The sequence below is a fragment of the Trachurus trachurus genome, assembly GCF_905171665.1.
Source record: "Trachurus trachurus genome assembly, chromosome: 19".
NCBI classification, from domain to species: Eukaryota; Metazoa; Chordata; class Actinopteri; order Carangiformes; family Carangidae; genus Trachurus; species Trachurus trachurus.
This window is the reverse complement of record NC_139913.1, coordinates 22,577,283-22,600,703: the sequence shown is the minus strand read 5'-3', so window position 1 is coordinate 22,600,703 and position 23,421 is coordinate 22,577,283. Positions and strand designations below refer to the sequence as shown.

General features: G+C 41.4%; 3 protein-coding genes across 4 annotated transcripts in view; 1 reads left to right on the top strand and 2 right to left on the bottom strand.

Moving 5' to 3' along the window:
• Positions 1-1,817: 1,817 nt before the first annotated feature.
• On the bottom strand, positions 1,818-19,515 carry LOC311002944 (transient receptor potential cation channel subfamily M member 4-like). Of its 2 annotated transcripts, none has more exons than XM_083994554.1 (28): positions 19,280-19,515; positions 17,790-17,851; positions 17,494-17,671; positions 16,963-17,143; positions 15,370-15,539; positions 14,099-14,276; positions 13,474-13,538; positions 13,121-13,357; positions 11,519-11,621; positions 11,046-11,167; positions 10,553-10,852; positions 10,343-10,444; positions 9,489-9,617; positions 9,176-9,305; positions 8,797-8,942; positions 8,451-8,563; positions 8,235-8,348; positions 8,010-8,059; positions 6,646-6,884; positions 6,189-6,304; positions 5,741-5,873; positions 5,475-5,649; positions 5,218-5,383; positions 4,950-5,131; positions 3,539-3,671; positions 3,386-3,458; positions 2,401-2,494; positions 1,818-2,295 (listed from the first exon to the last, which is right to left on the bottom strand). In XM_083994554.1, the coding sequence occupies exons 1-28, from the start codon at positions 19,352-19,354 to the stop codon at positions 2,264-2,266; spliced, it is 3,798 nt and encodes a 1,265-aa protein (XP_083850680.1). In that variant the 5' UTR covers positions 19,355-19,515; the 3' UTR covers positions 1,818-2,263. The 2 variants fall into 2 exon arrangements, with proteins under 2 accessions (XP_083850680.1, XP_083850681.1); XM_083994555.1 differs by lacking the exon at positions 19,280-19,515 and adding an exon at positions 17,945-18,083.
• LOC311002947 (chaperone Ric-8A) overlaps positions 19,501-23,421 on the top strand; it is a 17,042-nt gene continuing 13,121 nt past the window's right edge. Inside the window, exons 1-2 of the mRNA XM_083994559.1 lie at positions 19,501-19,565; positions 21,065-21,225. The gene's annotated coding sequence lies outside the window, so the exon portion shown is untranslated. The remainder of the gene's footprint in view (positions 19,566-21,064; positions 21,226-23,421) is intronic.
• On the bottom strand, positions 20,697-21,732 carry LOC311002946 (uncharacterized protein). The gene is made up of 4 exons (XM_083994558.1): positions 21,644-21,732; positions 21,374-21,455; positions 21,054-21,206; positions 20,697-20,945 (listed from the first exon to the last, which is right to left on the bottom strand). Exons 1-4 carry the CDS (start codon positions 21,687-21,689, stop codon positions 20,789-20,791), a joined length of 438 nt encoding a protein of 145 aa, XP_083850684.1. The 5' UTR covers positions 21,690-21,732; the 3' UTR covers positions 20,697-20,788.

Below are 23,421 nucleotides of genomic sequence, written 5' to 3'. Positions count from 1 at the left end.
ATCCCCTAATAAGCAAATAAATAAAAATGTTTAAATCAAACTCGGGAATCTGTTTGAAACACATAAAGAAAAGCACATTCGACTAATTTATTTTATTTTTAATTTCTATTACTCACTGGATGGATTCTTGTACTATGTTATTATTACTGATTTGATTACTAGTAACAGCATTTAACAACGTATTAACCAGTATATGTACACATGAGAGGGTATGCTTTGTCTTTTATGTTTTCTCGTGTGTGGGTGTGTGTATATATGAGATGGATGAACTGAAGAAAGAAAAAGAAAACAAAGACCATTATTGTCAAACTTTCCCATGTCAATGAATCCTACCACAAAACCAAATTTAATGCAAATTCAGATAAAATCAAATTAAAGAAACAATCCCCTAACAAACAGATAAATAAAAACGATTTAAATCAAACTGGGGAATCTGTTTGAAACATAAAGAAAAGCACATTCACATTCACATCCCTCAACTTTGAATTTTACTTTATATTCTCAGCCTAATAAAGCTGTTGGTGGTGCAAAGAAGTGCACCAATACACTGCACTCTCCTGTAACTGAACTTATTAACACACATGGTTGACACTCAGGACTGCATGTGAACATTCAAGTGTTGGCCCATCTAAAATAAAAGCCTCACTGAAGCTCACTGTAATAAAAAATATAGTAATATGAGGGAAATCAACGCTCCGTTCCAGATTATGAAGTTACCACAGGGTTAAACCAACACCCTCAGACTCAGTCTGGACAGTGATAGTTGCTTGCCGTTCCCAAAGCAGAGCACAGCATGTCAGCATGATGTATGGAATGGACGTAAATAGAAGGAAACGAGGTGACAGTGGTCTGCACATGTGCAGTGAGCTCGACGCAGACGTGCATAGCTGACATTCCAAAGAAATGGTTTAACCTACATCTGTGCATTTTGACTCCAGGCGGTTGATTAAGAGACAAGAGAGAGAGAGGATGTAAATTAGTGCTTTGGTGTTGCAGGTTGTGTGAACGGAGGAGCCTATAGATTAAAATAACTGAGACACACAGACATGGGGAGTGAGTGAGACACATAATCACTTGCAAAGGTACATATTTCCGCATGCAGGGAGAGGGCAGGAAGGCAGAGAGTGATGACAGCGCCTCTCTCAGTGCAAGCCGTTGGTGCGATTGACAGGTGGCCCAGCCGGCTATTTACAGTAAAGGCTCCTTCAACAGAACAGCTCCACTATGTGACCTTCAATAGAGCTCTGGCATACTGAAAATAAGCACCGTGGTGCAGTTTTCACACTATCAATAGCCTCTTCTCTTTACAGTATATCTAACTACCAGCTTCCAAGTTTCAGTCCCACTCCTCCTGGCACATTTTCTTATGACATTTACATCATTTGATCACATCATGGTTCCTTTGTGCAGCTCATTACAGCTCATACATCTGAAGGATTTGTTCATCATTTTGATGAATACACTACAGTATGCAGCTGGAGTCATCTTAGCTTAGCATAAAAACAAGAAGAACAGCTAACTCACTGATAAACTTTACCCTGTTTTCAATCTTTATGCTAAACCAAGCCAAAAGTCATTAAAGTGGTATTAATCTATAGCCTGACGAGCCAGACTATATCACTAAAATGTATAATAGTGCAAATATTTTTGCTGCCGCTAGGGTGCGTCTAGATTTCTAGGCTAATTAATCTATGAATGAGTCACGGTAACAGTAAGAACTTTGTCATATGCACAATTTATTGAACAGAATAAAATAATGTAGCATCATAAAGACATACAACATTTCAGATTAATAAAAGCAACCCTTTAGCGAGACAGGCAATACAGTTACACTATCTGCAACTAATATAAACCCTGTTAACAATATCATATCATAATAATGTTCAATAAAAAAAACTGTAAAAACCTTGCAAAAAGAATTCCAGCTGTAAAAACAAAATAGCATAGACAAAATATAATACATACAATATATTATATCACATTATAAATACATGAACTTGTCTTTGGCATTAGAGTACGATAGATTGCACACTTAAGATATCTTCTTTGATATTTTCTCAGTATTGTAACTGAAGTGATGACATATGAATTTGTATATTATAATTAAGACTCTTTGCAAATCTCTCGTGCATTAATCCAGTGCATAACATAGCTGGAAAACAGTGAGTGTTGTGTGTGTTTGTCATGAGAGCAGCCCGAGTAAAAGCAACCCTGTCTTGTCTTTTACTGACCCTGAGGAAGTGAAGGCATCACAGAGGCTGCATCAAGTGGAACTGGAAGAAGAAGGGAACGCATCTGTGTATAAGAAGTAGAGAGAGAGGTGAGTCCGGGTTTGGTATTCTAACATATGCCAACTGTTTCTCATTTGTGTCATGAGGCATGTATTTTCTTTGTGAGTACCTCTTAATGTAGGTGGAGGCCGAGGAGGTTTGAATGTGCCTCCTTGTGCCAAAGTGTCCACAATCCAGCTGAGAGCGTTTGAGCAGTACTCCATCTGAAGGACGATAACAGCAAAAATGACTGTGATTTGACAACTATGTATTAATACGCCAGAGGCAAAAAAAGAAAAAAAAGAAAAATGATTTAGGTTCAGCTACACAGTAGACCAATGGATTATATCCTGGTAGACTGTTATCAGTCTAATCAAACTCTCACCGAGGTCCAAAGATGTTGAAATATTATTTTAATAAACCTATGTGAGTTTTATTATCTTGACACATACACGACTCACAAAAAGTTAGGGATATTCAACTTTGGGGTGAAATTTATGGGGAAAAAAGTTCATGCTACAGTGATATTATATCATGAAAGTAGGGCATTTAAGTAGAAGTATGGAGTAATTTCTTCATCTCAAGCTATTTATTGAAACAAAAGCTAACAGTGATGTTGTCATGTGGCCAAAGAACGTCCACTTCTCTGCCTTTCTGTGTCTCTGCTCAACCTGCTGAGACACTCTGAGCTCAGTGGACACTTCCCTCTGACAACATCCCATCTGAAGCCTCGACGTGTCCAGGTACTGTTGATGGATTGTTATATAGGTGTCGTCTTGGTCTCATGAAAATGTGAACATCATGATGAAGAGGACTGTTTCAATACAAACTGTCATGAACCAGAACATTTAGTGGTCGATTCATGGATCAGAAACTTGATGTGATTAATCACCTTGTTAGAGAACAGCATGTTATGTTGTAAGTAGTGAAACACTGAAGGGTTGGACATGTGCGTCCAAAAGTTTAGAGAAGGTCAAATTAAGTTCACCTATAAAGGTTATAGTGCATTTTAAGTGTAATCTGAAATTTGAATATAATTTAACTTTTTGTGAGTACACTACTGTGTGTATCAATATCAGAACACAGTGTCATAATTACTCTTGATTTAATCTCACCTCATTCTCCAGAGCCCTCAGTCTGTGGTCAAAGTCCCTGCCTTCAGTCAGATGTTTAAACACACCGTCCACTCTGAGAAAACAGACATACACCCTCAGCATGATGGAGAGTAAGGATAGGAACTGTATGAAGGTGCAGGAGGCCGTACTTACTTGACAGACATCCGTTTGAGCCTCTCAGAGTCGCTGCTTTTCTGGATCTTGGTCTGTGCGGTCAGGAAGTCCTCCTTCTGGATGGTTTCCCATGTCATTAGCTTGTTAGCTGCTTTCCCTCTTAACTGAAGGACTGATGGGAAAGACAGAGGTTTTAATCAGTCAGCAGCTACAAATCAAAACATCACATTGACAGAGACTAATGGGGGATACTAGAGTTTTGGTTTCAAACAGAATTTAACATTACATTACTTTTAAATGGTTCCAAAGTTACCTCACAGACAGACAGCAACGTGTGACCTTCGGTAATGTCAAATCAAACTTTTTACATATCACAAAGGGTGTACCCAAGGTTCAATCCTTGGCCCTGTTTTATTTTCACTGTATGTATCTAATCTGGTAATCAAACTAAGACAAAAAATAGGCTTTTTCTACAGAAACAAATCATCCTTTCCTTTTCACTGCAGGAAGAAACTTATTGAAGTAACTTTTATGTCAGTTTTAGATTATGGAGACATCTTATACAGGCATGCATCAGCTACAACTTTACATCCACTTGACACCGTTTATCACTCAGCCCTGAGGTTTATTACTGGCGACAGCTACAACACTCATCACTGTGACCTGTATTCCAAAGTTGGATGGCCCTCACTATCTACTAGGCGTGATCGACACTGGATTTTATTTATTTTTTAAAGCTCTTACTGGTCTTTTACCATCTTATATTAACTCACTAGTATCTTTCAATGCAGGTCTCTATCGTACATGCTCAAAAGACTGGCTCACACTGCAGGTTCCCTCTGCACCCAACTTGGAAAGACCAGTTTCTCTTACTCTTACAACCTGGAACACTCTGCAAAATCATTTGAAACTTACCTCACTTTTATCAATAGGACAATTTAAAACCATAACTAATTTGAATGAATAGCATTTATTTGAATAGGGACAGTGCATATTAATAAACATTAGTATAACTAAAAGAAATACTGCTGTAAATATGCCGGATTATAGCCAGGCGGCTAATTTGCGTCCGACGTCCCTACACCTATTTGACCTCTAACTGCTCCTGCTTTTAACTATGTTTCAATTTACCCTAGTCACCTTTAAATTCTGGTATTCTGTTATGCTTTTGTACGTTTCAAATGTCTTGTCTTCTGTCCTTATATGTTTTGTGTTATATATTATATTGTATATGAGGTTACTCCTCAATATATCTCCGAGTTTAAATAAAGGTTATGAAATTAAATGGCACCTGATGAAGACCACACATGGTCGAAAACGTTTGTGCTAAATAAATCACTGTGACCTCCTGTAAGAGTGTGCAGGCAACCCTCTCTTTTTCTATGAAATTAAATGAAATTTTAAAAAACGTCATTACATTAATTAGACAAACTCCAATACAAATACTGACCAAAGTGGTGGATCTTGATGGAGGGCACTTTGCGGATGGCCCTCTTGATGAAGAGGTTAATGTGAGAGAGGATGATGAAAGGAGGAGCCAGCGAAGGACGGGAGTGGTACTGAACAACCAGGTTGTAGCGCTGAAACTTCCAGTAGATGTCGCTGTGTGCTTGCACTTCATTGAAGGTGTAGCTGTGGAAACACACAAACAGAGTATGGTATTGTATAGATATTGGCATATTAGCAAAATGACAGACACCATTCTCATTTCCAGTTACCTGAACATGGCGATCAGCAGGTTGATGAGCAGGATGTTGGTGACCAGCAGATAAACCACCAGCAGGATTACCACCAGCCAGTTACTGTACAGAGTCCTGCACGGCTCCGCTCCGTCCTGAATCAGTGTCACGTTGTCTGTGCAGGGCATGTCCCACTGCTTCCCCACTGGGATGGATAGAACAACATGGATCAGTTTAGTGAATTCTTACTATTGTGGAGAATTTTAAAGATGCAGTCACGCCATCTGCACCCATACCATCCATCTCTTCCACAGGGATCTGTCCAAAGATGTGCAGATAGGGCCGGTAGAAAACCCGGCGGAAGATGCGATCGAGGCGCGGGTCATAGGAATAAAGCAAAGCCTGGTTGGCTACTCCGTACGCCATGAGCCACACCCCCAGGAAGAAGAGGAAGAAGAAAACGTCCTTCATCTGAACAGGAGAAATCAATGCTCCTCTTCTCATTAGAATGTAAATGGCACATGTTATAATATTGGTGAATACATTTTTTTGTATTTCTCACCATCTTGCCGACAATGATAATTTTTGGTCCCAGCTGTTTGTGAATTGCAAAGATGTGAATGAGGCGCAGAGTGAAGACCATGTAGTCCACACAAAGGACGTCCCGGCCGAATCCGTATGACCAGTGGAACATCCTGCAACACAGAGCCAAGTCAATCAACTATTGTAACACAAACATTCGCCACACGGTCAAAAGTGTGAGGGGTTGGTGCACAATTTGACTTTACAGGATGGGAATCTCTGAGGACAACTGAAGGACAGGGGGAAAGGGAAAAGGGAAAATGTACTGAGGAGTTTTTTTAAGCATCTTCATGTTCTGACAGTCAACCAGTCACTAGGAACAAACTTTATAAGATGCCACAAGTGGAACCCAATGAGAACAAGGCCCACGAAACACACACAACCCAGTCATAATTATTACATTAATAATAATACATGTGCAACCATACCTGCAGATTAGTCCTACGATGAACAAAATGATGGCAGTGAGGTCACACTTGTTCCACACATCCTGAATGTACACTCTGATCCTCTGACGCAGGGTCATCGACCCCAAAAAGAAGGTCTAGGAGAAGAAAACATCAACTTCATGAATAAGTTTAACTTACTAACTGTATTGTTTCCTATGTAAACTATAGACAAGCCTTTTTCATATTTAGAAACAGAATACTGAGCAGTGTTGTCATGTGTCATTTCTTCAAAGATGAGGACTTGTAGGACAACACTTTACAACAAATGGTTGATTTTTAATATGTGGTGTGTCCAAATACATAATAAAGCCTTTCAGTTACTTAATTAAATGAAATATTCTGCTTTGGTTCCTTTCTTCACTGTTACTCACAATTTCTAAATGTAAAGTGGATGCGTTGAACACAGAGGACGACAGTGACGTCTGTCTGCACTCACCTCTCTGATCTCCTCACACACGATGGTGAACACCCAGAAGTACAGCACATACTCGGTGATGGCGGGACCAGCGGGGGGAGGGGGTTTGAAGTCCACCAGCAGCACGTAGGCAAACAGCAGGAGGAAGAGGAAGTACATCAGGACGTTGCCCAGAAATGATGTGACGGGTGCAAACCAGAACTGGCGCCATCTTGACACTATGAACGGACGCTGTGGTGGTCTGCGAGTGTGAGGTATGCCTGAAAGGAAGATGATTCATTAGATACACATCAGTGTGATGAGGAAGAGCTGAGGAAGAGGAGCTGAGTTTAAAGGTACATTGTGTAGGAATTACTCCCATGTAGCGTCGTGGTTGTATATTGCATCGTATTTTTTCATGCTGCATTCACGTGAAATTGGACGGACGACAGCCGCTGCACGTAACGGCATAAACGACCCTCTATGTAAACAAGTGGTCCGTCAGCACGAGGCAAAACATACACGTGACAATATGTTGTCATGGCGATGTGGTATTGTTTACTTGACCCACGTTTTACCGGCTTTCTCTCGATTCTGTGACTAAAATGACATCTGGTTCGTTACCGACGGCCGTCTGCACCTGAATGCAACATCAGTGTAACGCTCCATTCCTCCTCACTGCGTTACCACGGTGACTTTTCACAGAAGCCACCTCCACCTGAGCCGACAGCTCCGGTGTCTCCGCTGAGTTTCCGTGGTTTCCTACCGTCACGCTGCCACTGAACGTAAAAACATGGCGACACCACATGGCAGCCAGCACCGAGCTTACCCGCTCCATGGAGATATGAATGATATGAACGGCTAATTCAGAGCTTAAAGCTGTACAGAAATGGCCGTTTGTCCTGTTTGTCGCGCCGAGTTGTCACGAGCTGCAACACAAGTTTACCCGAGTAAGGAAAACGAATTTGATTGGTCGTTATTGAGCGGGCGGGATATTCAAAGCTTGGGGCGAGATCGAGCTCCGTGTGTGTGTGCGTGTCTCAGACGTTTGAATGACGGATTACAGATCCAATATCAGTGGCTGATGAATCGTGTACAGGCTGACGTGCACCTGCATTATCCAATGCGAAAAAAAAAATACACACTTTCATCCCAGATTTACTCAAAAATAGAATTTTGCACAAAGTTTGGCCTACATCGTCTGATAGATCAGTTATTACACAAATTTTATGACCCAGAGTGGACTTAAATTCAATTTTCTTTTCTGTACACCTTTAACGGAACACTTCAGTTTGTTGATGGGGGGGATTACTGATTAATGAAAAACAGACTTTTGAACCAAATAATCGATTTTCGTGAATAGATAACAGGAGAAGTTACACATTGTCCCTTTAAGGAGGACTCACCCCTGATGGTTGCTGTCCTGGGAGTGACTGCATCTTGTGCATCAGCTTCACTAGTACAACAACAACACAACATTAATTAGCACACTTCAACAATACAAAGCAGTCGTTCAAATTCAGAAATACCATCTGCATCAACATGAGCATCAACACGAGGAAAAGCATGCAGCAAAAAGCGGAAGCCTGGTAGTCTACAGAATAGCACTGAGTGATGTCTGTGATAATTACATGTGTTTGATGTCAGAGAAAGAGAAGACGGTGGTGCCGTAGAGGCTGTCGCTGTCCCGCATCAGCCCGTCCTCATTAGGCTTCTCCTCTTCTTGCTGCTGGTCGTCCTGTTTCCTGTCAGGTCGAGTATGGTGTGAAAATGTTCAGCATACATACTGAGAAATAAAAAGTTTACCTGCTTTGAGCTGGAAATGTTAAATCACATGTGGACTTCACCTGAAGGAGATGAGGTTGGTGTAGCAGAGGATGGGACAGAAGAAGGTGAGCAGGAGCTTCCACACATCCGTGTTCCTCTTCATGTCCCCCCACCAGATCTGGGACAGCAGAGACTGGAGGAAGAGGAGCAGGAGGAAGAAGAGGAGAGGACGCCATGTATGTTATTACAAGTATACAAGTTACAGCATGTTCTAATAGGAGGAAGAACAGAGGGTACAATTGTTTAAAGTAGAATTAAGTTGAGCCCACATCCAACAGACTGAGCACAGTGGTTGAACTAAATCAGCGTCTTGGTTCCACCAAGACTTTCATACGTCAGTGGACCATGTGTAAAACAGTGACACACCTGAACTCCATCATGGCTGAAGAAGAGCCGCGCGTCAGCACTCATGCCCATCTGGAGGCAGGTGGTGCCCCCCCAGACCGGAGACTGCCTGATCAGCAGGGTGAACGAGCGACTCTCGTTGCTCCGATAGCAAGAGCTGAAGATGTCTGACAAACGTAGACACTGGTTGGTTAGTCAACACACAATGGTCATAAATGCGTCGCTTCATTTGCTGCAGAATTCAAACTCATTATGAAAAACATCGACCGGCAAAATCAACGTTAATAAGGAAGGACCAACTCCCACTGAGCACAGCTATGAGGATATGAAATGTCTGATTTATATCTGCACATCTTTTAACTCACTTTGACTTTAGTGGGTGATGCATTCACAGTCTTACCATGTGCCAGGTTCTCGAACCTCTGGGCCAGCTCCTTCATAGACAGTTTGGTCTCAGTCTCGATCTCCAGCTTGGACAGTTCTCTGAGGATCTTACAGCCGCTCAGGGCGCTCAGCACCGACTCCCCCGCCTGGAGGAAACAAAGAGGGACGTCAGAGAAACTCTTTTTGAAACAGGTACTGATAGGACATACTGTAGCACGTGTTGTGGTTAAGTCAGTAGTGATGATCATTTGTTCCAATGTGTCAGTCAGTTCAGTTGTTTTACTGTAATTGCAGAAAAGTCTTGAGTCTGAAAGTATCAAGAGATTTACCATCTCCCAGAAGAACAAGGCCATGTTGCTGCGGTTCTGCAGGACGGCCCAGATGAAGAGCGAGGCCCAGGGGAAGAGGCAGCGTCTGTCCCGATACAAGCAGTCTCCACGCAGCAGCTTACTGGCACGCTGGCATGAATGACAGAAGTTAAGTTAGGGCAAAGGTGAGAAAACAACTTTTAACACGTCAAGCTTTACTCAGTGGATCCTTTCTTAGGTGAACGTGCGAAAACATACAATCAATACCCATACGTAGGGGTGGGCGATATGACGATATTAGATCGTGAAGGATTAAAACATGTAGACGATCTGCCAAAGTGCAGAGATCGTAGGATCGTCTGGGGCACATTTGGTGCATTTTATCAGAGTATGTTTACTTGCACATGCAACTATTTAAATGGGCTCTATACACAGCTCCACTACTTCCTGAACTTAAGGCAGCTCCTTTGTTTCCCGTCTTACATTATTGGACAAACTGATTAATCCAGGTGTGTCTGAGTAGTCACAATGGTCAGACACACCTGGATTAATCAGTTTGTCCAATATTGTAAGACAGGAAACAAAGGAGCTGCCTTAAGTTCAGGAAGTAGTGGAGCTTTGCATAGATCCCATTAAAATCTGTACAGAAAGGCTCTTTGACTTAAATTGTCTGTTTTTCAATTTTCGATTGAAGATCGTGATAAAATCGAGATCGTTATTTTATTTTTTTTAAATCGTGATATGATATTTTTGCCATATCGCCCACCCCTACCCATACGACAACATAAATGTATATTTTGAACTATATTAGACTTTATAAATGTGACTAATAAAGTGGCCACTGAGTGTATGTCTACATATTCACAGGTTAGTACCCGTAGAGCCCTCCTCTTGGACTGGCTCTGTTCCAAGCCCAAAGCATCGTAGTAGAACGGCTTGCAGACATCACCCATTAACAGCTCCAGGACCCTTGACACCTGAAGAGACAAGGAGTCAAGTGATACACGAGAGAGAATAAATACAATTTTCTACACATTATTTTTCATTTGATTCAGCAAAGCTAAAAAGTCATTAAAAAAAAGCACCTCAAAGAGACTGATCTCCCTCACTGGGGCCGTCTGAGTCTTCTCTGCTTCGGCTTTAGAAGGTGAGCTCTGCTGGTTCGATGCTGTTGAAACCGGTGCTGCAATTCCAAGCCTCTCCACCAGGTGGCGCTGCAGGAGATGGTATAGAAGTGTCCCGTCAGCCACCGAGCGGTAGAGGCTTTCCAGCCTGCCGTATGTCAGGTAGTCCAGGATGTTGAGGCCGTTCTCAGTGAAGAGACGCACAAACTCCGGCTTGTCGTTGATCAGGGCGTCTGTCATGGAGTCCTCCAAGTCCTCATACTGTTTTGAGCAGATTAGATGTAAATGATCATTAACCAAGTTTCAATACAAGTTGAAAACTACATTTCATATTTTCACTTATTTTATATCATCAGTGCCATTGAGGTATTTTTGTTTGATCCAAGTGGCACGGCACACTGCACCCGTTCTCTAAATGTAACGTGACATGTTGTCCCTCCTGCGCTGTGCTCACCCTCCAGTGGATGTCTCCATTGAAGAGTTCACTCTTGGCAATGTCGACTCTGTTCCATGTGACCGCCAACTTCAGCTCTTCATTGTAAGGGCTGGCATCGACTGACGCGCGGTGTTTACTCGCTGAAAAACAGAGAAACACACATTTGAACTCAACATGATATTAATAAATTAGGATTAGTGTTAGTCTAAACTATGGTACCTTACAGAAGTTTTATTGCTGTGATATTGTAATGTGTGTGGTTTTTTCAATCATTATTTATTGTCTTTTCTATTAATTAATTGGTTTAACTAATTTATTCATTTGTTTGTTTAACAATTAACACTTTTTCCCCTTTTCCTTTAGGCTTGGGGGCGGGGGTGGGAACATGCAACTATTAAAGTAGTGTGACCACCTTTAAAGACCATCTGTCATTATTTGCTTAAAAACCAATAAAAAGAAGTTGAAAAGAAAGGCTTAGTGTTAGTCTGTACCTCCCACTAAGGTTTTGAGCAGGACTGTATCAAAGTCGTCTGGGCCCTCTTGCTCTCCATGGTAGATTGTAATCAAATCTCTGTTCTGATAGATACTCAGAGCCTGGAGACAGAGGAAGAAATTAGCACAATATTTAGTATTACTGAGAAAGACATTCAAGGAAAAGATAGTGAGGAAGAAAGATTTGATCACGAAGGGAAATGCCAACCCCGTGACATCATTAAGTGCGGTGCCTTCCCATGCTAGAGGAGCTGCTTATCAGACAGAGAAGATTTCATCACCACATCTGAACCTCAGCAACAACAATAACGAGTGGAAATTAGTAAGATTAACGTGAGAGTGTGACTCCAATCAGTTACTGGCACGGCAGAGAGCAGGTGACACACTTTCATTGTAAGCCCTGATTGCATTACCCCTCTGAGGCAGCATGTGATACTGTGTTACATCAACAACACATCTTTGTATGAGCTCCTGTTTTCAATAGACCTTTTCATGACAGAGACGTCACAGCATGGGCAACGGCTAATAAAGATAAAAATCAGATAGATGGGTAGATAGATAGATGCATTGGATTTATTTAAGCTAATGCAAGACTTTTCTGCAGTCAGAAAAGTCTGAGTCAGACAAGTTTCTGCTAGAGCTAAACATTGGCTTAAGCAGCAGCAGAAATGTGAACATTAACTTATCTCAAGTCACTGTCAATACAGCATTTTAAATGTTTAATGTATTTAATTTGTGCAATTTCTTAATCTAAATTTTGTAGCTGTGTTTATTTATTCATGATACCTATTCACTGTATTATTCACTGTATTTGTATTATTGCACTTATTGTATTCAGTATCTTGTATCCTTCTTTAGCCTGACCAGGGACAAAGACTGCAAATTAGCTGAAGCTAGACGTCTTGTATGCATTGCATTTTTCATTCTTTGTGGCAATGTCGTATGTATCGTCCCTGTTAAATAAATATTAAAATAAAAATAAAAATAAGAGTATTTGAAGGGTCTGACTACGTATTCTCAGGAGGTCAAACAAAATAAGTTAATTGAATGATGTTGGCTACAAACTCCAGAGTCAATCCTTTTTTCAGACTTTTGCTAATGCCACATTAAAAGTGAAACTGACATCAGAACCACAGCTTGTGGTTGAGTTAACTGTGGTGAAGCAAGAGCAAATAAAGAGGAGCCAACAGTCTCATCGATCTGGGACAAACTGAGGCCAGAAGTCGTTTTGTGAGAGAGCTCAGAGTCTACAGGGCACCATGATTATACTTGTAGCAGTGGGAGCTTGCCCTGAAGGTTGTAATGAAAGAGAGTCTCTGGGCTTCACCCACTTGGGAGCAGAAACATGTTTGGCAAATGTATTGGCCATCTGCCTGTTACATTATAAAATATCTTATGTGACTATATTTGGACTCTTGATCTAATGACATTCAATAACAACAGATCAGAGAGTCACTGAGAACATTAGTAAAACCTGAGACCATGGAAGTCATTGTCAGTAGTGGTCCTTGTCGAGACACACCGGCTTTTGAATATAAAAGATGAGGAAATCCCTCAGGCCTTCTTCTCTCATGTCAATAACCACCAACAATAGCTCTTACTCGTTCAACAAGTTTGTCCGTCTCCGCTTCAGAGGGGAAATACTTCTTAACCCGCTCTGCCACTCTGTCTTTCATGTCCACGCTGGGACCCGCCTCGCCGTCGCCCTCGCTGGACGACTGGACCGCCGTCTGTGCCGACGCCAGGTTCTCCAAGACATCACTCAAGAAGTCGGCCATGCCTCCTGAGCCAGCCAGCACCAGCCAGGGCATGTTGTTCTTCAGAGAAAGATCTACTCTCTGTTAGGGAAACAGAAGGAAAGGATCTTTTACTCATGTATTTGACTGAAATCAATAAAAAGTATTTATGATGATGAAATGTAACCTAATCATTTCTTTGATCACTAACACTGTACCTCCAGCATGTTTGCCTCCCCAGATACCAGCATACAAAGGACAGGAATATCAATGCTGCCACTGCCTACAAAAATACAGATGTTATTTCATTCAGTGCATTTGTAAATTTACTCATACTGACTTTTACGCAAATTTAGAATAACCAGACTGCATATTTGCCAGCTGATAGATCGGCACAGGAATGTTAAGAGCATCCTGAATAACTAAACCATTTCTGTTTGATTTTACATGTTGAGCCATGTCTCAAATTCATGCAGTGGCATGCAACTGCATTCATCCAGTGGATACCATAGGATCATCTTATCATCAGATGCATCAGTGAGGAATCACCGCAAGAGGGGCAAACAAAGAGCATGACCGTGGTTGGCTGTTTGATTCAGTTTTCAGTGGTCGAATACAACATCATTCCAGATGATGCGTTATCACTTGACATGCATGCATTCTGGTTCGCAATATCCGGTTCTACCAGCTCCTCCAACGAATAAATAACAACACAATGGAAGAAAAATTGTGCAAGCCTGCCTCCTTATTCACAGGTGTCACGCTCTTCAGTTCTATCACACCATTCACTTGACGCATCATCGTTCTACATGTGATGGAGTAAATGATGTTGTGTTCTCTCACCCCAGATGCCTGTGCGCTGATGGGAGATGTAGTCTTCCAGTTTGGCCCTGAACCCTGTGTCCCCTCCTCTGCGTCCCACACTGCCATCGTCCACAAGCAGGAAGGCCTGGTAGTTGTTGTCCAGGCAACAGGAGTCCCGGGTTGTATTCTGGACATAGTACTTGGCAGGAAAGCTGCCCTGAAAACGAGGCAGAATAACAAGATTATAGTTGACTGCAAAGGTTCAGTGATTTTACTTGCAGTTGCTGAGTTTCCCGTCTAAAAAAAAAGTCACACACTATAATATTTCGTTGGACTGCCTTTAGCTTTGATTACGGCAGGCATATTTGCTGTGGCATCGTTTCAATAAGCTTCTCTGTCACAACATTGTATTTATTTTTCAAAGATTCTCAATGGGGTTCAGGTCTGGACTCTCTGGTCACACTGGACCATATTTCTTCCTTGAAGATGATGGTGCCCTCATATCCTTTCAGTCTTTAATAATGCGTTGGACAGTTCTTAACCCAGTTTCAGCAATCTCCTTAGATGTTTTATTTGCTTGATGCCAATAATTTGACCCCTCTGAAACAGATTAACATCTTCTCCACAACTACAGTGTCGGAGCTATTTGTTACTTTTGTAATATTTAATCACTTATTATTTAGTTATTTTTTGTGGTTTAGTTGTGGGGAATACACCTTTAGTTTACTTGATATTTAGTATTGATTGAGCTAATTTGGGTATTTGAACCATGCTTTTATTTTGAAGGTACTGGGTAGCTGGAGCGCACCGGGTGAGTTTATATACAGTATATGGGTAGGCAGACACAGGTGAGCCAGGCACCTGGGAGGGCTGATGGTTTTTTACCAGGGCAAGAGAGGCGGCAACGGGCCATTGTTCTTTGTTTGTTTGTTTGCCAATGGAGAATAAACCAAAGAAACTTCATTTTTTTGCCTGGACAGTGGACTCTGTTTATCTTGCGTAAATTCACTCCCTAGGTGTCTCAGTGGCCGTTTGATTAGATTTTGTTTTATTATAGTTTTGATATTTTGAGTTTTTGATTATTGACACTGAGGACAAATAGCCACTACATACAGGATGTGACTTTCGACATGATCGTTTAAGAAATGAGACTGCATCAGTTAGGGTTAGATACATTGTTGCCAGCTGAAACATAATCATCCATGCAGTAATTATCCAATGGGAAGCTCTTAACCTATTATCTTAGTTAAATCCAAGTGATGACTGAAGAAGTGAAGAAAGAAGAAATATCTAAGTACTGTATGTCCAACCTGAGGGTTGATCAGCTGCTGCCGGTTGTGCACCAGGCCCCATGGAGCGATGCCCAACGCCACCACCTTGTTAAGAGAGAGTGATGAGGCTGCGGTGGCATGATCCCTCACTGCCTCTCCAACACATCTCCCCACACCTTCACGCAAGCCTGCTGTCAGGATCCAGGCTCCTGGTGGAAAAGTAATCAGAGGATGGGAGGAGAGATGAGACATGCTGGAGTTTTACTTGGACAATGACTGACTTTTAATTCCACAACAAGCTCTGCACTTATTCATAGATCTAATCTCTCATTTCTTTGAACTTAGACCTCTTGAGAAAACTAAATACATTCTCATTTGCAAGTTATTATGTTTACATATTTGTGCTCTGCTGTCACTGCTTTGCCTTTCATTTTTATCTGCTGGGGATTTATCACAAGTGATATTCTATCTTTGAAAAGACAAGAGTCATTAGGTGCGTTTCCATCAGCTGTTTAGATGCGCATCGAGATGTAAGTCTATATTGTCTGACTCAAATTGCACAAAACAAAACTGACAATAGCGTAAAAGTAACTGAAACCAAATGGAAACATTTTGTGGATCCCAAATGGATGATTCAGGAGTCACAGCAGAGCTTTTCCATATACTGATCTGTCAATTAAGAAAAATCCAGTAGTGATGCAAACTGTTTGTTTTGGTCTCATACCAAACAAACATATACCTTTACGTCTTGAGAATATGATTTATTGTCCATGTAGCAACACAACATTTATGGCTCTGACAATGTACAATTATGTTTTGACACATTTTACCTTTACTGAAAAACAAAACAAAATGCAGCTTCTGTGATCTGGATATTGCACTTTGAATACATTGCAATTAATTGTGGGGCCCTAGTTCAAAAGCAGCAGATGTGTTATCCAACATGTTTATACTTATTCCGTGTAGCACGCTGGGCCTATGTTTATGGTTTATTTGTGTACATCTGACTGTTTCTGCATGCGTCTAGAGCCTCAGAGAGAACAGCAAGTTGAAGTGACCTCAGATGACTGGAGATCAGTATCACCGTGTGCCACCTGCACTTGGCACAGTAGTCAGAGGGAAATGGCCATTGTAGTACCAAATTAAGATAGGACTCCAGAGAGTCATGTAGTATTGGTAGTGCATTTTGCAACAGCTGGACTTTTCCTGTTGAAACCCTGTGGAGCCCGTTCTATGTGTTCCAAGAAAGAGTAGACTCATTATTGTGCATTATTAGTCAGTTCCTTAGAAATATTTATAAATCTGAGATTGATTTGTTGAGGCTGTAACCTCCTTAGGCAACATAAAAAAAAGCACAGGTGACGTCTTTTGGTAAAATAAATAAAATATTTATATTGTTTATATGGTATTTCTGTTATTTCTGCTTTCTTGATTTCTAAAGAAATTTTTCCATCTCAAAAAATGTGTGTGTGTGTGGGGGGGGGCTTTTGCAAGAAAGGACTTAAACTAGTGTAAATATTATCACACCGACAAATATTGCAATCAGGATATTATCAAGAGACTGTTAAAAGTGTATAATACTGGCAGGGTTTAAAGTGGTAAAGTCACCATTTACTTTAATGACATGATTACCTGTGCTTTGTGAGGCTTTGACCAGTCCCTGTCTGAGGACCTCCCGCACCCAGGTCTTCACCTTTGTCCTTCCCTCTCCACCCACAACAGAAACCACTAGATTGGGTGCAGGCAGGCCCCAATGGGCTGTCATCAGGGTGTAGACCATGGATGGAGATGTGTCCCATGATAGACGCAGGAACTGAGATGCCCAAGAAAAACAAAATGGACATTTGCTTGATCACAATCATTTTAGTTTGATAACACATCCATAAAATATTATTAAATCACATCGTCTCCTATTGGTTGTGATAATCCAAATGAGCTTCTCAGTACTATAAGATCTCTCTCTCAGAACAGGTTTGTTTACTAAAGGCAGCTGCAGGTTGAAGGTTAGGAAAAACAATCTCACTGACTACTACAGCTCTTAGTGCATTCGGAACACAAAGCAATACAAAACACCAGAATAACACCACAGATTTGGTGAGTAAGTCTAACACTATATAAATAAAGCATTTAATGAACTAAAAAGCTTGACAGTGGAGCACTAACATGGCTGTGCCTTTTGCTGGCTCCTGCAAACTGAAGCTCTCCAAAGGCGTCGGTGGGGTACTCAGAGGAGTGCTGGGCGCTGTCCCAGCGGTTGACGATCGCTGTGCTGAAATAGTCACCGAGAGCCACTGAGGCATGGGCATCTCTCGCACCCCCACACTGGCAAAGGGCACCATTACTGAGCAAGATGAGAGGATAACAAATCAGTGTAAAACAGTATCATCTGATGATGCATCAACTGGGTCATTAGAGAGACATTTTTATCACATACGAATCTGCTCCAGTGTTCACAGTACCTGAAAGAATCTTCTACAAAGGTGGTGCACACTCTTTTCTTAATGATTTTGGGGATCCAACTCTGAAAAGATATACAACAAGTTAGAAGAATGAATTAATATGAGCTGTTTCAGTTTTAGGAAGCTCAACTCTGACCCAGCTAGGCGTTGCGTACCTGAAAATCACACAGTTGTAGTAGAGTGTAGGAAAGTCAAGTGAGAAATGTTGACTTTGGCTCTGTGAAATACCTGATGATAGGCTGGTGAGATATGCTGCACCTACACCTGGCTGTGACTTCTGACGTGTTGCTGCAGTTTCAGTGTGTGTGTCCTCAGCTCTTTGCAGGACATCTGTAAACTTACCCATCAAACAAAGGGGCCCCACTGCACACGTTTTACATGTAAACTAGCTTGGACACTCTCTCAGACTATGTCCATAAAAAGATATAGCCTACCCAAATATAGATACAGATAGCAGCCTATGTCTAAGCTACATTTAACTTTTCTTTTCGTTTAAAGAAATTTAAGAATATATTTCTCACTGGTTATTTTTGATAGGCAAACATAAGGAGAACCTTTTATTTTTTTTATTTACCTTTTTGTACAATCCATGTTGGCGAGTAACAGGATGGCTCCATTCCGTTTAGCTGTACCAGTCACCCTGCCCATGAGCCAGTGGGCACAACAACCTGAGTTGTGGAACTGGCACTACTAAACGGAATGCTGCCACTATTAATGTTATTAGTTACACCTGTGCCTGTCGTGTACATGGATGTATTATATTGGTCGTGTAGCTATCTTGAGGTCGGGACCCGGGAGCTAGTATCGCGATAATAACTGTGATGTGTTACAGCTTAAACTTTAAAAGTAGTAGTCAATAGTATTTATAAACCGTCTTTGGTATTATGTAACCTCACTCAGTTGTACGCTGTTGAAACGGGGAGCGATACATCAACAGCTTGTTATGGGCGGGTCGTCTTTGTTTTAACAGTAGAGTGGAGGAGGTTCGTTGACACAAACTGTCATGTTGGGAAACGGGCGAATTAAAAATAGTTACTGGCGTTGTTGCTAAGAAACGAACATGGCAGTCCAAGTCAAGAACGGACAGATACAACGTTAGCTTCACTCCCGCCGGTTGGACAACTAACTAGCTTGTTACACACGGTATCAACAAACACGGGCAGAAAGTGGCTAGCCTTCGTAACGACATGCCAATATGCGCGGACATACACACAAGCGCGCGCACACAGAGAGCCACTAGTTCATCAAACCCAGTTATTGAGTTATTACACTCCTTCACGACCATTTGAGACGTGCTGTCTGTAAGTTAGCTGTTTGTCCATCGTCACCGTGACTCAGAGTCTCGGGGAGTTACTGCCAGTCACAGCCTTCATTACAACTTCCAGCATGAAAAACTCCCCCTCTTACTAATCACTTCGCGACTGTTGCCTTTGGCACGACTCCATGCCACCCCAAGAGTCACCCGGTGATTTAACAGAAAGCCTACCCACCTGGTCCTTCTCAGATTTACGGATTTTGTCTCCGCCGCTTCCTCCTCCTCCTTCTTCTCCTGCTGTGTCTCTCATGGTTTTCCTCCCTTGTTGCTCGACTCAGTGGGGAGACAGAGGGGCAAGGACTTCAGGGTTTATCTCATACCATTTTCTAGTGAATATATAGGCACATGCACCGAGCTGCTTCAGGCCAACATGACTTCTATTGAAATTGCATTTCCAGGTGTCTGTCGGCAGCCAGACAGAGGAAGCGGGGGTTGCAGGAGCGGCACACACCACTACACAGGTGAGGGTGTGGTTTGTGCAAGAGGCACATAGTTTGTGAATGCCATCCTCCAAACTTTTAAAATAGGTGGGGCCACTCAAAACCTCCAGTCATTTCCTATCTAAAGTGTTTGCCAGTGTTGTGTTGTTGATTATAATCCAATTACAGTGTATCTGTCTGTGTGTATCTCTCTGTGTTAAGTTGGACTGGGGTCAGGCTTTCACAGAATTGTTGCAGACTGCCAACTGAAGTTACATGCAAGTGCAATTTGATACTGTCATGGTTGTCTAAAAATATCACAAAGTCACAGGCCTGGATATGCTCCACATACAGGGCAAATTAAATTTCAACCTGAATATTTGCTCATCTATTCAGACAGCAAGCAAGAAGCAAGAAACTGATAGATCTTTCTAACATAGGCTACTGTGCAGGCCGCAAAAGAGATCAATATGATCACCTATGTCAGTGGTTCTCAACCTGGGGTCCGGAGGCCCCCAGGGGTCCTTGAGGGGGTTGAAGGGGGTCCCCAACTTTTTCTTGAAATTTTACCACTTTTCTTTATTTGTTGAGAATTTTTATTATAGTTTTTTTTTTTTTGACAATTTCACCACTTTTTTCTAGAATTTTTTTTTTACTTTTTAAAAAAATTTTCTTCCTACAAATGTTTAAACGTTTTTGTACCACTTTTTTTCCAGAAATTTCTCTATAATATTTCCAATAATTCCATTGGCCCTATTTTTATGTACAAAAAAAGTAATGTTATTCAGTTTCAGAACAAATAATTGTGTATTTCTGTTGTTTGCTGGTCTAATTTGTGTCAATTTAGGGGTCCTTGATGTAAAAAAGGTTGAGAACCACTGACCTATGTTATGCTGTGAAATTATTGTGTTGGCCATTCTTTACCTTTAAAAGCTAATGAAGATGCCCACCTGTATTCATTTTACTCAAGACCCCTCGATCAGCTTTATCCAGATATACAGTAAATAAGCTATAACTCCACATACTTATATTAAATATTTATTGTAAAATACATATAAATATTGAAAAAAATCATATTTTAGGAAGTAATATGGTTAGACATTACACACAGCATTCAAACATATACAATCTACGTGCTTAATGAGCATAAAAAATCAGAACAAGTACCAGTCATTCAGGACATATATAGAGATATTTGGTTGTAAATCGATGGAGACTATCTCCACTTTCATAGTCCATTTTTGTTGCCTTTTTCCTCTTGGCCTTTATCTGCCGTAGCCCTGAGGGTCGTTGGCCCTTTTCGACTCATCTTTTCCACTTTTGTTGAGGACGAATAAGGTGTTGGCCAAGTTGTGCAGCTGGCATGTCCCGAGCTGGCAACCACGCTGAGGTGCACGTCGTGGGCGTAACTTCAGTGCCATTCTGTCAATGATAAAGAGGAGAATTCGTTTACAACCATCCCATGGTCGCGCTTACATAAATTTACAGCCACTCACAGTAGGTTTTGAATTCATATACTCATATGCGTACTTGTGTTTCAGCGCGTCCAGGTCTAGATGTCTGTCCTCTGAAAGAAACGGGATGATCTTCAGCACTGGGGCATACTCCTTCTGTGTGACCTCTGACCTGTTCACCTCAGAAGCCTGAACAGTGTCCAATGAGGGGACAGAGTTCGCGTCTGACCTGCACGTCCAACAATGAGGTATTGATTAATAAGCATTTCAGGAATCAAACAAGTCATACAGATGAAAGATACATACAGTATAAACAATATGTGGGGAAGCTTGTATTTCCTCCTTTGTAAAATTCCTTGTGTTTCATATGTGTCATCATCTATTGATTTCACATACCTGTTAGTTGGTCTAAGTGGTGAGGCGACAGTCAAAGGCACAGTCAGCAGCAGCAGAACAGTTATCTCCATACCGCTCTGGCCTGTGGCAGAAAAACAATCAGTGATGCTGAGTTAAACTAATTGTCCTAATTGAACGCATACCAAACAAATGGTCCTTAAAACGTAATATTAGCAATGACAGAAATATCTTTAAATCAAAAATTTAAAAAAAATCATTAAACACATATTTTATTCATTAGAGATTTCTTCAAAGAATGATGACACTTACCACCAAGGAAATGTAAAAACCTGCTGTGGCTTTTGGAGTCGACCATCAATCCAGATGCTCAGTTGTGGTTTCTTGCTGATCGTTGGATGCCTAAGTCTGCTGTCCCTCGAACTCCACCTCTGGCCCTTTATAGTGTGATAGCTGGGTGCGTGGGTGTGTCTGCAGGAGTCATTAGACAACCCAGACCAACTCCCACACTGGTAATTAATCAGTTATGGTGGCAGTTTTATCCTCTTATTTACTTACACAAGCTAACCTAAACAACCTTTTTAACAACAGTGTCCGAACACAACATTGTACTTATACTTTGCGGTGACCTTGTACGTCGTGTGATGTTTACACTGATTATTATGTTCACTCTTTGCTCCACCGACCCCCTTCCCCTCCCCCTCCCTCCGCCCGTCCACATCCTCCTCCATCCCTCGCTCTCTCGTTCCACTTGCTGCTGAGCAATTGTTCCAGAAATCATTCTTTCAGTTCCATCACCTGCAGGAAGACCGCAGAGCCCAAAATAACCCAATTCTCCTCCAGGCTTTTCTTTATCGGACCCTTTTTTCCTGTGCCTTTTTCCCTTGAGTCATTTTTGCCGTCAATGTGTTTATTCCTGAAATGTCCTTCACGCACCCCCCTCTACCCCCTCCCATTCAATGTTTGGGAAAACAAGGTTTATTTTGCTCCTTTCTTCAATAACAACATTTTTTTTATTTAATTATAGCATTTAGGATTGGTTTATAGCTTTAGTAGCCCACCTAAAATGGTCACAGAAATAAGAAATGATGAACTTTTCAGGTTTGGCACTTTGCCACGTTCTAATCTCTCTCTAGGAAATGATCCCATAATTCTTAATCTTTTTATATTACAAATCCATGAGGATCCTGTGTCATGTTTGTCCTACGTTCACACTCTGTTTCTCCCAGCCTCTCTCTCCCCTCTCTCTCTCTAAATCACAACTTCCCCTCTTGAGTCTATTGTGTACCTTTCCTGCAACTGCCATCTGTGCAGTTCGTGTTGTCAGAGCAGTGCACTGACTCTGAGTCATCACTGGCGCAGGTTCACACAAGAGCATTAGTAGTCAAGCAGTCGTATGATTTCCCATGATTAAGAACTAATTACAACACATGTTATTTTATGAGGTTTCCTCTGTAAATGTTGTATGTTGAGAAAGATTACGTGCCCGAAAGTGTATCCTCATTGCTAAGCAGTTCCTGAACACCTGCTGCTGCCTGGCTCATTCATCATTTTTTGACAAAAAAAATATAAGCAGGGGCATGTTTTTACCCAAAGAAAATATATTCCACATCAAAAACAAGGTTTGACGCCAATACAACAGCAAGAGCTTGTAAAAACACTCAAAAACCTGGAATTTGCTTAGATGAACAAAACCGTTTAAAATAAGTCTATCTCATATGGTTATGTTCATTAATGTGTATTGTCCCTTTTAAATAAATAAATAAATATATGATATACGAAGCTACAGTAATAGGTAAGAGCCTCCCATTGGATAATTACGGCATGGATGATTATGTTTCAGCTGGTAACAACTTATTTTACTTTAACTGATGCAGTCTCATTTCTTAAACATCCATGTCAGAAGACACATCCTGTGGTTGTGGAGAAGATCGGTTTCAGAAGGGTCAAATTATTGGCATCAAGAAAATAAAACATCTAAGGAAAGCTGAGACTACTGAAATTAGGTTAAGAACTGTCCAATGCATTATTACAAACTGGAACGACAGTGGGGAACCATCGTCTTCAAGGAAGAAATGTGGTCCAATGTG